The sequence below is a fragment of the Priapulus caudatus genome, unplaced genomic scaffold (assembly GCF_000485595.1).
Source record: "Priapulus caudatus unplaced genomic scaffold, Priapulus_caudatus-5.0.1 Scaffold457, whole genome shotgun sequence".
NCBI classification, from domain to species: Eukaryota; Metazoa; Priapulida; class Priapulimorpha; order Priapulimorphida; family Priapulidae; genus Priapulus; species Priapulus caudatus.
Window position 1 is genome coordinate 55,270 of NW_014577518.1, and position 13,824 is coordinate 69,093.

General features: G+C 42.1%; 1 protein-coding gene across 1 annotated transcript; it reads left to right on the forward strand.

Annotated features, from left to right (window-relative positions):
• Positions 1-563: 563 nt before the first annotated feature.
• On the forward strand, positions 564-7,997 carry LOC106810613 (probable ATP-dependent RNA helicase DDX10). The gene is made up of 7 exons (XM_014814028.1): positions 564-810; positions 3,285-3,466; positions 4,006-4,136; positions 4,355-4,476; positions 4,849-5,172; positions 5,646-5,893; positions 6,626-7,997. The coding sequence occupies exons 1-7, from the start codon at positions 595-597 to the stop codon at positions 7,815-7,817; spliced, it is 2,415 nt and encodes an 804-aa protein (XP_014669514.1). The 5' UTR covers positions 564-594; the 3' UTR covers positions 7,818-7,997.
• Positions 7,998-13,824: the final 5,827 nt, after the last annotated feature.

Sequence of the window (13,824 nt, forward strand, 5' to 3'; positions counted from 1 at the left end):
TTTTAATTAATGCACGCTAATGCAATTCGTTTAAATGTTTTGATTACTTCCCATCGCCGTGAGCGGTATTGACCTATATGTATTAGTGTACACATGACGAGCGACCCAAAAGGTTCAGAGTTTGCCAGCGACAATGCACACTGGCCAGTGGTTAGAGTGACGGGGTGACCCACTGACACAGCTAGCATCCTTATCGTAGGTTATACATGACACGGTGTAATTTTACAATAACCATGCTGAAACAACGTATATGATCGAGTTCCTGGTGTTCTTGCCGTGACGTTTTCGTGTACGGTATGATAACCCAATGAAAAATAGCTACGAGGTGTAAATAAAGATTATTATAACTGTTTTATGTAATGTACATCAGCTAGAGACAGTATAATAATGATGAGAGCTATATATATATATAAATATATATATATATATATAGGGCATGTGGACGCGGCTGTACCGTAATGGGATCGGTTTCGACTGTCTGCTCACTATGGTCATACCTTCAAAAGATCGGTGGCGGCGTTTACAAAGGCGCCGCCTTGCGAGAGAAAATGTTCCCAGGATCGGTTATTTCAGTCTGGTATCATGTAGCAGAGCATGGGTTTCAAGATGGATGCGCACATGATTGTCAACAAGAAACGTGCGTCTACTGAAAATCGTAAACTTGACAAAAACGGAAAAGATAAGATATCACGTGATAATGACAAGCGATTTACGGAGCGTACTAGCACATGGAAAAAGGAAGACGCAGAAATTGAAAAGCTCACTGCACAGTACCCACAGATAGATCCAAAGAAAATCGAAAAATTCACGGTTTGTAATGTAAATTATAAATTTTGGTGGACTTGGATGTACGATATAAACGAAACCCTGTAATTAAGGACGCATTGTCTGGTTCGCTTGATACAATGTATACACATCACATTTATGATCAACATCGGCCACGCTTGCGCTTACAAATATGCTATGCTTGCTGCATGTATAACGTAGTAACGCTAGTGTGGCATAGTAATAAGGGTGCATGAGCCCGCTCGGATCGCGCGCACTTGCTCTACCCGCACTCGCTCAGATGCGCTGCCGTATAAAGTTGATAACTCAACAACCACTATCTCGATTTTGACGATTTTTTTTTTACTATCCCGGCATCGAAATCTGGTATCCAACACAAGAATCTACTATCCCGCGGATATCGGGATACCGCTGGGTACTACTAGTACTACTATATAGTACTACTACATATATGTACCTATCTGATATGGTTAGGGTTAGGGAGTAGGTGTAGGCGACTCTCTAGACTAGCATTATAATTTATATTACCCTATGCGACAACGACCCCTTCACCGTCATTAATCACCCAACGGTCAACCCTCTAATAATGCAGATAAGGTCTATGTCTCCCTGGGTACGGGTACTGCCGGAACGTACCCTGGGTACGGTCCGGTATAGCGGAATGTACCCTTGTAACTATCTGATATGGTAACTTAGGGTTAGGGAGTAGGCGTAGGCGACTCGTTAGTGGAGTAGGCGAGGTACGGTCCGGCATATTAGATAGTACCAGGGTACGTTCCGGTATACCGGATCGTACCCAGGGTACGTTCCGGCAGTACCCAGGGAGACATAGACCCTACGGGCTCTAATAATTGGCTGCTACCGTTAACTACTGCTAACTAACCGTTAGCCTTACTACTTACCCACACCATAATATGCTTAATCAAATTCTTAACACCAATCAAACTACTGTGCTAAGTACACCATTTAAAATCGAAGTCCTAAAGTCTAGCATGACGTACATTTGGATACAGACATTTAAAAATCATAAGCAACTCTTGTGGTTGTACATTATTATATTACAAGCAAGAAAGGGACAAGCCCTACTAGTTAACAGCAAAATGCATTTTGTTAAGAGAAAGAAGGTAGTGTTGGAAAAGGGGAAAGTGAGATGTAGTGTGTGTGTGTGTGCGTGCGTGCGTACGTGTGTGTATGTCAGAAAGAGAGGAAGAGGCAGTAAGCGAAACAGACTGAAAGAAAGAGAGAGGGGAGAGAGAACCGTGTATCCTCTTTCTGGTTCACAGTCGTGTCATGCTCTCTAGCAATTTTAGTATTATTTTAATAGGTTCACTTACCAGCTTAATACTCAGACATGACATGTTTAGTTTAGCAATAATTTCATCCTAAAAATGTAGCACTTAGGTGATTACCACATATAACTAGATCTTTATCCACATATAACTTTTCAAGTGATTACCTGATGCAACAGTAGGGTTCATTAATCACTATCATTAAGTATTATATTAATTTACACCATGTTAACCAACTTTCCTTAGTGATCACATGAAACAACACCCATTTTGAGTAATTAATGTTATTGTATTTCCCGCGACGAAGTCGGCGGGGATACTATGGTTTCATGTCTCCCGCGCCGTCCGCCGCAGAGAATTTCCTTTCCGCTCTATAACTCTACCCCTAATTGACCTAGCGCTACCAAACTTGGTATACTTACACATCTTGGGGAGAAGGTGAGCAGCGTACCAAAACCAGGTTACTGCGACCTTTATTTGACCTTTACCTTGACCTTGATCATATTTTCTTTCTGCTCTATAACTCGGACCCCTAATTGACCTAGCGCTACCAAACTTGGTATACTTACACATCTTGGGGAGAATGTGTGTCGCGTACCAAAACCAGGTCACTGCGGCTTTTAATTGACCTTGAATTTGACCTTGATCATATTTTTCTTCCACTCTATAACTCGGCTCCTAATTGACCTAGCGCGACCAAACTTGGTATACTTACACATCTTGGGGAGAAGGTGTGTCGCATACCGAAACCAGGTCACTGCAACCTTTATTTGACATTGACCTTGACCTTCATTATATTTTCTTTCTGCTCTATAACTCTGCCTCTAATTGACATAGTGCAACCAAACTTCGTATACTTACACATCTTGGGGAGAACACGGGGGATACATGTAGTTGGCGACAACTGCCCTTTCTAGTTAAATATGGTATGAATTTATACAATGTTAGCCCATATACCATTTTTTTTACAATAGCATGATCGTTTCATTATAAACACAGTTTACTGTTGGGTACTGAAAAATGGTTAATAATGATGTAATGATCAGGCAAATGTAAACTTTTTATAAATGAACCCATTTTTTACACAACATCTAATGATAAGAAACCCCAGGAGGGTGTAGTGGTCATGCAGTTTAACAGTTGAGAGATTTTACATTGCCCATCATTCATTTTGTAAAGTTACATATTGAAATTTATGTGAATGTTTAGGATCTGCCATTGTCATGGAAAACACAGAAAGGACTCATGGAATCCAACTATGTAAATCCTACAGAGATCCAAAGGGCATCGATTGGTCTGGCTTTGCAAGGACATGACATTTTAGGTGCTGCCAAAACAGGCAGTGGGAAGACGATAGCTTTCTTGGTGCCGATCTTAGAAAATCTTTACAAGTAAGTCCTATAGACTTCCATTTTAATATTAAAGATGTGTTAAAAGTGTACAAAGAGTTTTGTCTTGAGCGTTCAGTGCAGCAATGAGAAGTATTAATTTTAGTTTTATAACTTTTAGTTTAAGAATACATCACAAAAATTAAGATTTCCAAAATTATTTGCCCAGTCTATACTAAATGTGATATATAAAAACTGGCATATATATACATGACTTGATAGAATACATAGTTGCTAGTGCTTATTCAGTTTAGCCAAAGTAAGTACATATTTCATGTGTTTAAAGAGAAACTTAAAAAGTAGTTGGTATCTTTACATGTTGTATCTTTCTCCGACTTGTTCCTCAATTGGAGCTAATCTTACATGACCACCTGTGGAACATAATGGTGGCTAAATTGACTCCTACTGACAAATCATGTGTATGATGCTGTAAACCAAAACATTTAGGTAATAATACTAATATATATATATATATATAGGTAGGTGTTGACAAGAAATGTAGTTGTTTTTCAACTAACTGGTCGTAATTTTTAATTATTTAGACAGAAATGGTCTTCCTTATGGGGAATTGGCGCTCTGATTATCACACCAACCCGAGAACTGGCATACCAGATATTTGAAGTTTTGCGTAAGGTTGGGAGTAAGCATGATTTCTCTGCTGGATTAGTCATAGGTAATGAATTATTATTTTAATCCTTTATATTAACGTATTAGTTTAGTGGGTTTAAGCAAAACTGCAACTAGCTATAGATACTTTTGTAAAAAAATTACATAAAATATTCATTAGTTCATTTGTTTTATAATGATAAGCTGTTTGAAGTTATATAATAAACATCTGTAAATCAATCTGTAACAAATGATTAGTTCTTGTACTTCTGTTCTTTCACTAAGGTGGCAAAGACCTAAAGTTTGAGATGAAAAGGATTCAGAGGTGCAACATTATGATTTGTACACCTGGAAGATTGTTACAGCACATGGATGAAAATCACCTGTTTGATTGCAGTTCTTTACAGGTAAATCATAAAACGCATATATGTACATATATATATATAAATATAAACTATTTCATCATGGAAACAAATAGTATCATACTTGAATTTTTAAAAGGCAAATATTCATAAACAGCGTAATGTACATAACAAGTAAATCTAGCGATGCTGTGTAAGGTGACAAGCTTTTAAGGTGTAAGATTTTATTATTATTATTATTATTATTATCGTCATTATCATCATTACCATTATTATTATTATTATTATTACCATTATCATCATCAACGTTATTATTATTATTATCTATATTATTAGTCACATAATTGTAGTTTGCACGTGCCTCGGTAAACCGAGTGTAACGCGGCTCCCGTGTATTTGCGCTCGCCGCCTCCGCAGATGCTCGTACTGGATGAGGCCGACAGAATCCTCGACCTCGGCTTCCAGCAGACGATGAACGCGATCGTCGCGAACCTGCCCGCCGAGCGGCAGACGCTGCTCTACAGCGCGACGCAGACCAAGTCGGTGGCGGCGCTCGCGCGGCTCAGCCTCGCGCGGCCCATCTACGTGTCGGCGCACGAGCACGCCGCGTACAGCACGCCGGCGACGCTCGCACAGAGCTACGTCGTCTGCACGCTGCGCGACAAGTTCAACCTGCTCTACTCGTTCGTGCGGTCGCACCTGAAGCGCAAGTCGTTAGTCTTCATGACAAGCTGCAAGCAGGTGCGCAAGCGTTTGAGCGTTCAGCGGTTTCTGCGAATGATCGATTGTCTCGTCTGATACCTAATATCTAGTATTGACAATCAACATTTATAACTGCTTATATTCGATTACGCTTCCAACTGATCGTATATTACTATATGTGTATTACATTAGTCTTGGAAATAAGTCTGAAAGCCAGTCCTGATATCGAAAATCTTGATTGTCGATATTGAAGATCTTGAATCTCTACTACATAACCCATTGTAAATTCCATAAAAATTAGCCAGTCCTGCTGAAGAGTTATCAGCCGGACTGGGCTATATGCCGCTATTTCAAACACTGATTGCGCAATCGCGAATGATCGCCCATTTATCGTCATAAAACTGGGCGTGACTGGGGCCTCTACACTCAACAGCGATCACGCGACCGCGAATGATCATTGTCAGTTGTCTGCCGTACGCGTACAAACTGCGACCGACCGTTTCCCTCGGCAGGTGAAGTACATGTACGAGACGTTCTGTCGGCTGCGGCCGGGCGTGTCCGTGCTGGCGCTGTACGGCACGCTGCACCAGCTGCGACGTATGGCCGTCTACGACGAGTTCTGCCGCAAGCAGCACGCCGTGCTGTTCGCGACCGACGTCGCTGCACGCGGCCTCGACTTCCCCGCTGTCGACTGGGTCGTGCAGCTCGACTGCCCCGAGGACGCGAACACATACATACACCGGGCTGGCCGGACCGCGAGGTGAGGCATGCCTGCCACGGTCATCTCCCCCGTCTTTGTTTCGTTTCCAGTGTTGCGTAGAGAGTTAGTCTTGTTTTGAGATGTAGTAGAGGCCCCCTAACTTGATCGGGGTATGTGCTTACGAATGTTGTGTGCAACATTTTGGCAGGAAAAACTAATGTGATTGCAGTATGTTTTAAACTTCTATGTGATGTACTCCTAGTGTTGCGATTGGCATGTAGGCATATAGATGGCCTATAGCTACTATTTGTGTCAAAAAATCCTATGTTTTGTTATGTTATAGGTCATTTTTTGGCCACCAAATTGCTTGTACCTCAATTCTGTTTACACAAATGTGTGAAATATTAGCAGGCTGGACGTTTATGTACACAAGCAGGGCACAGTGGGTCATAAATAAAAACCTGAGCGTAGCGTGAGATTATAGGGCTGAACCTGGCATTTTTAGAACCCACATCTAAACAGGTCATTGCCCCTACAGGTGCACTTTTCTGGATAAAATATCTCTTGAAATTTTCAGCCCGAATCTCCTAATATTAATAAATGGTGTTAGTCTCATCAAAATTTAAAATTATATTACTACATCTATGACTATAAGTAGAGTAACGACATCTGCCACGGCTTGTCAAATTTTATGTGAAGCACCTAAAAACTGTACGGTCCACATAGTATTTTTCCCGAAATGACATTTTTATAAAAATGCTCACCTTAATATGAGCCTCACTTTTATTGCAGGTTTGAAAAGGATGGCGAGTCGCTCTTGGTTCTCATGCCGTCCGAGGAGGAAACCATGATCGAGCAGCTGCGACAGAAGAAGATACCCATCAACAAAATCAAAGTGAACCCAAAGAGGCAGCTCGACCTGCAGAAGAAATTGGAGAGCCTGTGCGCGCAGGACGTCGATCTGAAGGAGAGTGCAAAGCGCTGCTTCGTCTCCTACCTCAAGTCCGTCTTCCTGATGAAGGACAAGGCAGTGTTCGTCGTCGGCGCGCTCGACACGGACGCGTACGCAAACTCGCTCGGCCTCGCCGTCACGCCGCGCATACGCTTCCTGCGCAAGTACGAGAAGCAGCAGCAGCAGCAGCAGCAGCAGCAGAGAGTCGGCGGCGGCGCGGCGGCGTTCGCTTCCGAGGAGAGCGATTCCAGCAGTGGCGGGGAATCTAATCGCCTAGGAAAGCCGAAGCCAGGAGCAGCGGCGGCGGCGAGCCGATTCCGGAAGCCGGCGTCGCTCGCCGCCGCGGACTCCGACAGCGACGGCGACGAACTGCTTACGGTGAAGAGCTGGCTCGACGTGTCGCGCGGCGGCGGGGAGGAAGAGGAGGAGGAGGGCGCGCGACACAGGAGAGAGCGCATCGTGACGAAGGCCGCGTTCGCGCGAAAGGTGCAGAAGAAGAAGATCCACGTCAACTCGAAGATCACGTTCGACGACGACGGCGTCGCACGCGACACGCTCCAGAAGCCGGTCGCCGCTGCTGTTGACATTGCTGCCGACGATGACGAGGGCGGAATCGACATCGAGGTTGCGAGGCAGCGGATGCAGGAGGAAGACCGCATCGACCGGCAGACGTTCCGGCAGAAAGTCAAGGAGAAGCACCGGGAGAAGCGCATGAAGGAGCGGGCCGGACGCGACAGGAAGAATCGGGACGACGGCGGCGCGGCGGCCATGTTGGACGTGAGCGGGTCGGACGACGACGGCCCGGACTTATCCTGGCTTCCCGATCCCGACAGGGTACGAGCAAGGAGAAACGACGATTCCTCGGAGTCGGAGGAGGAAGCCAGCGAGGCGGGCGAGCAGGCGCGACGCGCGCGTAAACGGCGGAAGAAGAGCGAGTCGGAGAGTGGCAGCGAGGAAGAGCGGGAGGTCATGGATACGGGACTTCCGCTGGAAATGGATGAGGAGCTAGCGTTGAGGCTTCTCGGAGACTGATGGACAATAGCCTCGAGGTAGCAGAGGCGTGCTGGTCGAGCGCGCAGCTGATGCCTGCTGATTTCGCTCTCTGCTTCGACCTATTTGTCATATTTCTCGTCAGCTATATACATGGTTCGCACAGTCCTTGAAAAGTCTTTGAATTTGAGGGGAGTCCTTGGAAAGTACTTGAATTTAGTAAATGTTGATTTTGTGCTTGAAAAGTCATTGAATTTCATGAAAATGTCCTTGAATTTTTAGAAAGAATCCTTGCCTGTAATAAAAATAAATTTTGTACCATCAATAATGTGCAAACCTCAATAAAAATTGGGTTAAATGAGCTTAAAAAGCTATAGACACGATAGACAGTTAAATGATGATTACAAATAATTACAGTAAGTCAGTAAATCAAGGTATGTTGTAGAAGTGACAGTGTTTAGAAGGGTTTATTAATGTGATCCAGGTAAGTTTTAGAGGTGACAGTGATTAAGAATGGGGTTATTAAATTAATCCAGGTATGTTTTGTTCTGTGTATGAATTCCGATAAAATGTCCGATAAATTGTCCTTGAATTTCTGATAAAATTTCGTTGAAAAGTAGAAGAATTTTCAGTCCTGTATGAACCATGTATATATTTACGTTGTTTAGAGATTAGAGCGACGGTAATCGTAGTTGATATGTTTTCATACTCCAGTAAGACTTTTCAGAGTCTGAAGACGTCAGTTTCACTCGTCGGATTTCATTTTATTTCTGAGCACGCGTCTGATCCTAATACTAGGTTATAGGTGTTTTTTGGCAAGCATGGTCAAACGATCTGTTTGATCTGCAACTCTTATCATGTTTGCTCACACCTTAGTGACCCAAAACAGTTGGCGTTTGCAGCTGTTTAAACGTTCGTAACCCCGACATAACCTCACAATGAACTTATTAAATGTATGTCCTGTGAGCTAATCTATGGTATAAAATTGCGTCTTTTATAACATCTCAACAACAGTCTTGGGGAGGTACTACTATGAAGTAGTTATTGGAACCAAGTGATTATTTTTTTATGCGCCAAGTAAAGTATAAAATTTATATGCATAAATGTTGATGAGTAAATCTGAGTGAAATTTCTCACCCATTCTAATAAAAATGTTTTTCTCAGTGCTAGATTTATTTAAGGATAGACTGAAAAGGCAGTTCTGCTGTAGTGTGGTGAATTCTGCACCTAACTGTATCAGAAAGAATTATGATACTACGTTGATGTTATAATAGGAGAAGGGTGAATTTCAAATCAAATTAAAATTCATTTTTACTTCCTTTCATCTAGAGAATATTTTACACCTTTGTTATTATCACACCCTAATCTTCTCCAATTCTTCCTATACTTTAATTCTCTTCAAGTATAAATGTGTTCCACGAAAATCAACAAACTAAATTAACAAAAAATTCGATCAACATTCGTATTATTGAAATGAAACATCACAGGTGATTGGAGTGTAATCTACTCTATTTTCCGATAGCTAGGTTAGCGTTCTTTGCTTAGATTATTTTATTTCCACAAGAATATATATATATATTTCTTAATCAGCCTTACTAATAAAGGAAATGTCCTTCTCAAGTCATTTAGGTTGCTTAAAACCTTGCCGGTAAAGATTCCTGTAGGTACGTGGACCAGTGCATTTGTAGTGGGGTTAGGTAGAAGGCAGACCGCACTGAAAGATAAGAGCTCGGAGTGGGTGTGGTGCGAGATATTGGGAGTTGAGTGCTGACCAAGATATAATGGCACGCGATTTACACCAAAATATTGGTAGTTATTATGAGACAAATATATTGCACAGAGGGGGTCGATTTATTCAATGATGTCATGTTTAGTTTGCATTCGCCACTGTCCCAATTTTTTTCTATAGCGCATAACCATTATTTGAACTCTGCGCGTGTTAAAAAAAATTGAATGTCTAATTTATCCGGTCCAAGGGTTATATAAGCGTTAGATACGGTGCGCGTAGTTTGTGAGTGCGTAACATTTGTTCATATGAGTGTTCACTATCGCTGCTGCTGCCGCCACCTTCTGACCACGCACGTTATATAATATATAGTACGTGTCCGTAAATATTACGTTCATTTCGGTTAGATACAGTGTAATGATAGCAGCCTATCGGGAGGGCGCACACGCGCACATATACACACGCATAGCATGATATACGACTACATGAAGCTGCATGCGTGGTTGCTAGTATTACGAGAGAGCGCGTCTTCCCTGGATTCCGCCTACGTTTGATATCTGCCGAGACAACAGTAGGCCTATTTCCATCTCTTTTTCAAATTCCATCCTAGTGTTGTATCTATTCGGTTTATTCGCCGTCATGTCGCATGCGACCGATCCCGAGAGTCCCATGCCAGTGGGAGATGGCGAGCCGGACACGCTGAACGAGTTTGACGCCGAGTGTAGCCTATCGTGCAGGAAGAACGACAACGGTCGCGGCTTGTCCAAAATGTTAACCGTCGTTGTCGTGATATTCTACGTCGGGCTGTTCGTGCTGATCTACTGCATCCAGGACAGCAACACGTCGGCGATGTACGTCGTCATATCGCTCGGCTGTGCCGGTCTGTTAGCGCTCAGCTGTGCGTGCGGTGTCTGCAAGAAGGACACATACGTCACGGCGGTCACGGTGACCGGCAGCAACGTGCCCCTCCACTGCAATCAGACCCTTGTCTTCGACGTCGTCGAGCCGCCGCCACGGTATTCACAGTGCGGTAAGTGTGTCGCATAGATATCATATAATACGTGCATAGATATTAGATATTACATAGATATATCGTATTGCGTGATGTCTATGGTGTGTCGTCTTAGTAGACGTCACCGATATATGTGTGAAGCCCGCGGACAGCTTGTTCTGCAAGCACCTATGACAGAGACAAGCGTGTACGTCTGGCTATTTAAGACGTACATGGGTCGTTTATCTTGTATTCGCCATAGCTGCTTGCAGAATCGGTTGCCACGGGTATTGTCCGTATATGGTAACGAAGGGCGTGACTTGTTGCAGAATTAAATAAAAACCAATTTGCTTTTATTTGTTGCTGGTTCGCAACTTCGCATCGAATATGTTTGTAGGGGAAAAAATCTGTAATAGCGCGTGTATTTCTAACCGTGTTTACCAGGCTGTCACGCACTCGCAGCGAACTCTCAAGCATGGGCTACGTGTGTCATCATGTAGGAGGATGAACATGGTATTCTGCTTGCAAGTTATATATAATTATAGTTATATAGTTATAGTAGGTGTGATGATGAGTGAGAAATAATAACGAGGAAGTTTTAGCGAAAGCAGGACGCAGTTGTGGAGATTGTAAAACGCTTACATTAGGTCATGTAGGCCTATCAAATCAAAATGACGCAATCGCACACTTTTATATTTACGTTTTTAATAATCTATTGCACTACAATAAGCTTTGGTCTAAACCACATTTTATGTAAATGTAGCTAATACAAACCACTACTACTACCATAGAAATAATATAGATAACGATATAGTCTATATATAGTCTATATATATAGTCTATATATATATATATATATATATAGTCGATATAGATAAATGATATAGTCTATCTATATTATTTCTATGACTATACTACACACTGATACGATTTCATACGAACAATAGAATAGAAGTAATGTATGCCATGAATAACTGTATGACGCACACTATGACGCACATGCGTGACGATGCAATATAGTGGCGGACTAACAGAGACCGGATATATACTACTGTCATGCGAGTGATTAGATATCTGTTTAGGAATGCATGGTATTATAGTATAATATTAACTCCTGTTCTTATTATATCTTGACATTAATAATCTAATATAAAGCTCGTGATATTACTTTCTCCAGCGTTTGTTTTGGTGCACATCCACTCTCCCGTCGGGGCATGGTGAGTATAATATTCACCATGCCCCGACGGGAGAGTGATATCACGAGCTTTATATTAGATTATGAATGTCAAGATATAATAAGAACAGGAGTTGAAAATAGGGACTCATAAGAAGTATGACTTCAAAAATGTGTTATTAGTTCTTGGTAATATCAGGATTGAATAATAACAGATCTCATTATTATTCACTCCTGGTAATATGTATGAAAGTAGTAAAGTAGTAAAGTAGTAAATAATGTAGTAAAGCGGTAAGAAGTAAAGTAAGTAGTGAAGTAGTAAAGTAGTAAAGTAAGTAGTAAAGTAGTAAAGTAACTAGTAAATTAGTAAAGGCTCGCCGTAAGTGTGAAGCCGAAAGCGAAATACGTATAGTATGTATGACGTAAAAAATAATATTGGATTTTATAATATAATAACAATATAAAAAGTCGATTGAGGTAACATATAATGGAGGAGGTGTTATATAATGAAGAAGGTAAGTATAAATGTCGAAGGAGGTGGTCTGTAAATGTGGGCGGCTATATACGATGGGTGAGAGATGTATTTCGATTCCAATCCGCGGCCAACTATTTCTTTGACGTCATCAGCAATGGAAATCATTGAACATTATATACATAAACTCGAAGCTTTCAAAGACAACGCGCATGCACTTTCGCGCGTAGATAAAACTATAATATAGCTGATTAATACTACCGAGTTGGCTTGATTTTAACCGCACGAGCAGAAAACATGTTCGACATTCGCAGATATGCTCGCGACGCTTTATTTACTATCTTTACACGAAACCGTAAGTATTTAGCCTCTTTTTTTTAATTTTCGTTTTTAGCGACGGACGAGTCGCACGTGATGCGTTCATCATCCATCAAGACGGACGCTGACGCATGCGACCATGAAAGTGACGACAGCTTCGAGTCGCTTCCGTCGTACGAAGAGGTGCTGCGTAGCTATGGCGACCTTACTCAGGTGACTGTCGTAGATCTGGCTGCTAATCACCTAACGTCGAGCTGTGAAGGCCAACAATGACGGGGAACCCGGAACATATAGAGGAACCGTGAACATATAGAGGAACCGTGAACAAATAGAGGAACAGTAAACGTATAGAGAAACCGTGAACAAATAGAGGAACAGTGAACGTATAGAGAAACCGTGAACATATAGAGGAACAGTGGACGTATAGAGAAACCGTGAACATATATAGAAGAACCGTAAACGTATGGAACAACAATGAACACATAGAGGAATAGTGAACGTATAAAGGAACCGTGAACGTATAGAATAGCTATGAACTTATAGATGAACTGTGGCCTCAGCATGGTGTTATACAGTCTGGGGTACTTCAACAGTAATTCGTGTCCACAGCCACAGAGACTGGAATGCATTTATTAACTAATATAAATACGGCACACACGCACGCGCACACGCCCTCGCACACGCACACGCAAAAAACACACACATACACATACAAAATCAATAGCGCAAGCACGCACGCACGCACATATACACGCATGCGCGTGCGAGAGAGAGATTTTGGAGTTCCACCGTCCGGAGTAGATTGTATAGGTCGTTAACACGATAGTTATGCAGTGGTCGTAAATCGCTAAGGGATGGGAACAACACTTCGTACGATGACTGCTCGTATATGCTATGTAATCTCAATATCGAATTTACGGTGAGCCTTTGTGTATATACAATAAATGTCTAATTATATAGTTATGACTCACCGTCTCGTTCTATATTTACTCACATTCGCAATTCGCTTTATAACATTTGCGATATGTGGAATCGAATCATTTCCCGAATAAGCACTTGGACATAGGTTACGTGGTAATCTAGTTTATATATGGTGACGATATATAGGCCCTATTAGTACAAATATTTACGCGCCGATGTAGACTAATCCTGATCTAGTCTCACGTGTAGGCGCTCTTAAACAGCCAGCTTTTTATAAAATTAAGGTATGCGCGGAGATGTCCATTTCCAGTTTCCTAGGTAAAAAAAAGCTCCATTTTCCTGTTTCTTGTTAATGAAACTCGCAACCTCGGCTTTCACGCGTCCCGGTTGACTTCGGCTCCCGATTAACACAAAATCACCAGGTATATCTCGGTTGCAAAATAAATA

What these genes read in the sequence shown, in the direction of transcription:
- LOC106810613 (XM_014814028.1), top strand. Translation starts at nt 595, where the DNA reads ATGGGTTTCAAGATGGATGCGCACATGATTGTCAACAAGAAACGTGCG. An exon ending in CTCTGCTGGATTAGTCATAG is followed by an intron (nt 4,137 to 4,354) that starts GTAATGAATTAT and finishes TCTTTCACTAAG; the next exon opens with GTGGCAAAGACCTAAAGTTT. An exon ending in CGGGCTGGCCGGACCGCGAG is followed by an intron (nt 5,894 to 6,625) that starts GTGAGGCATGCC and finishes CTTTTATTGCAG; the next exon opens with GTTTGAAAAGGATGGCGAGT.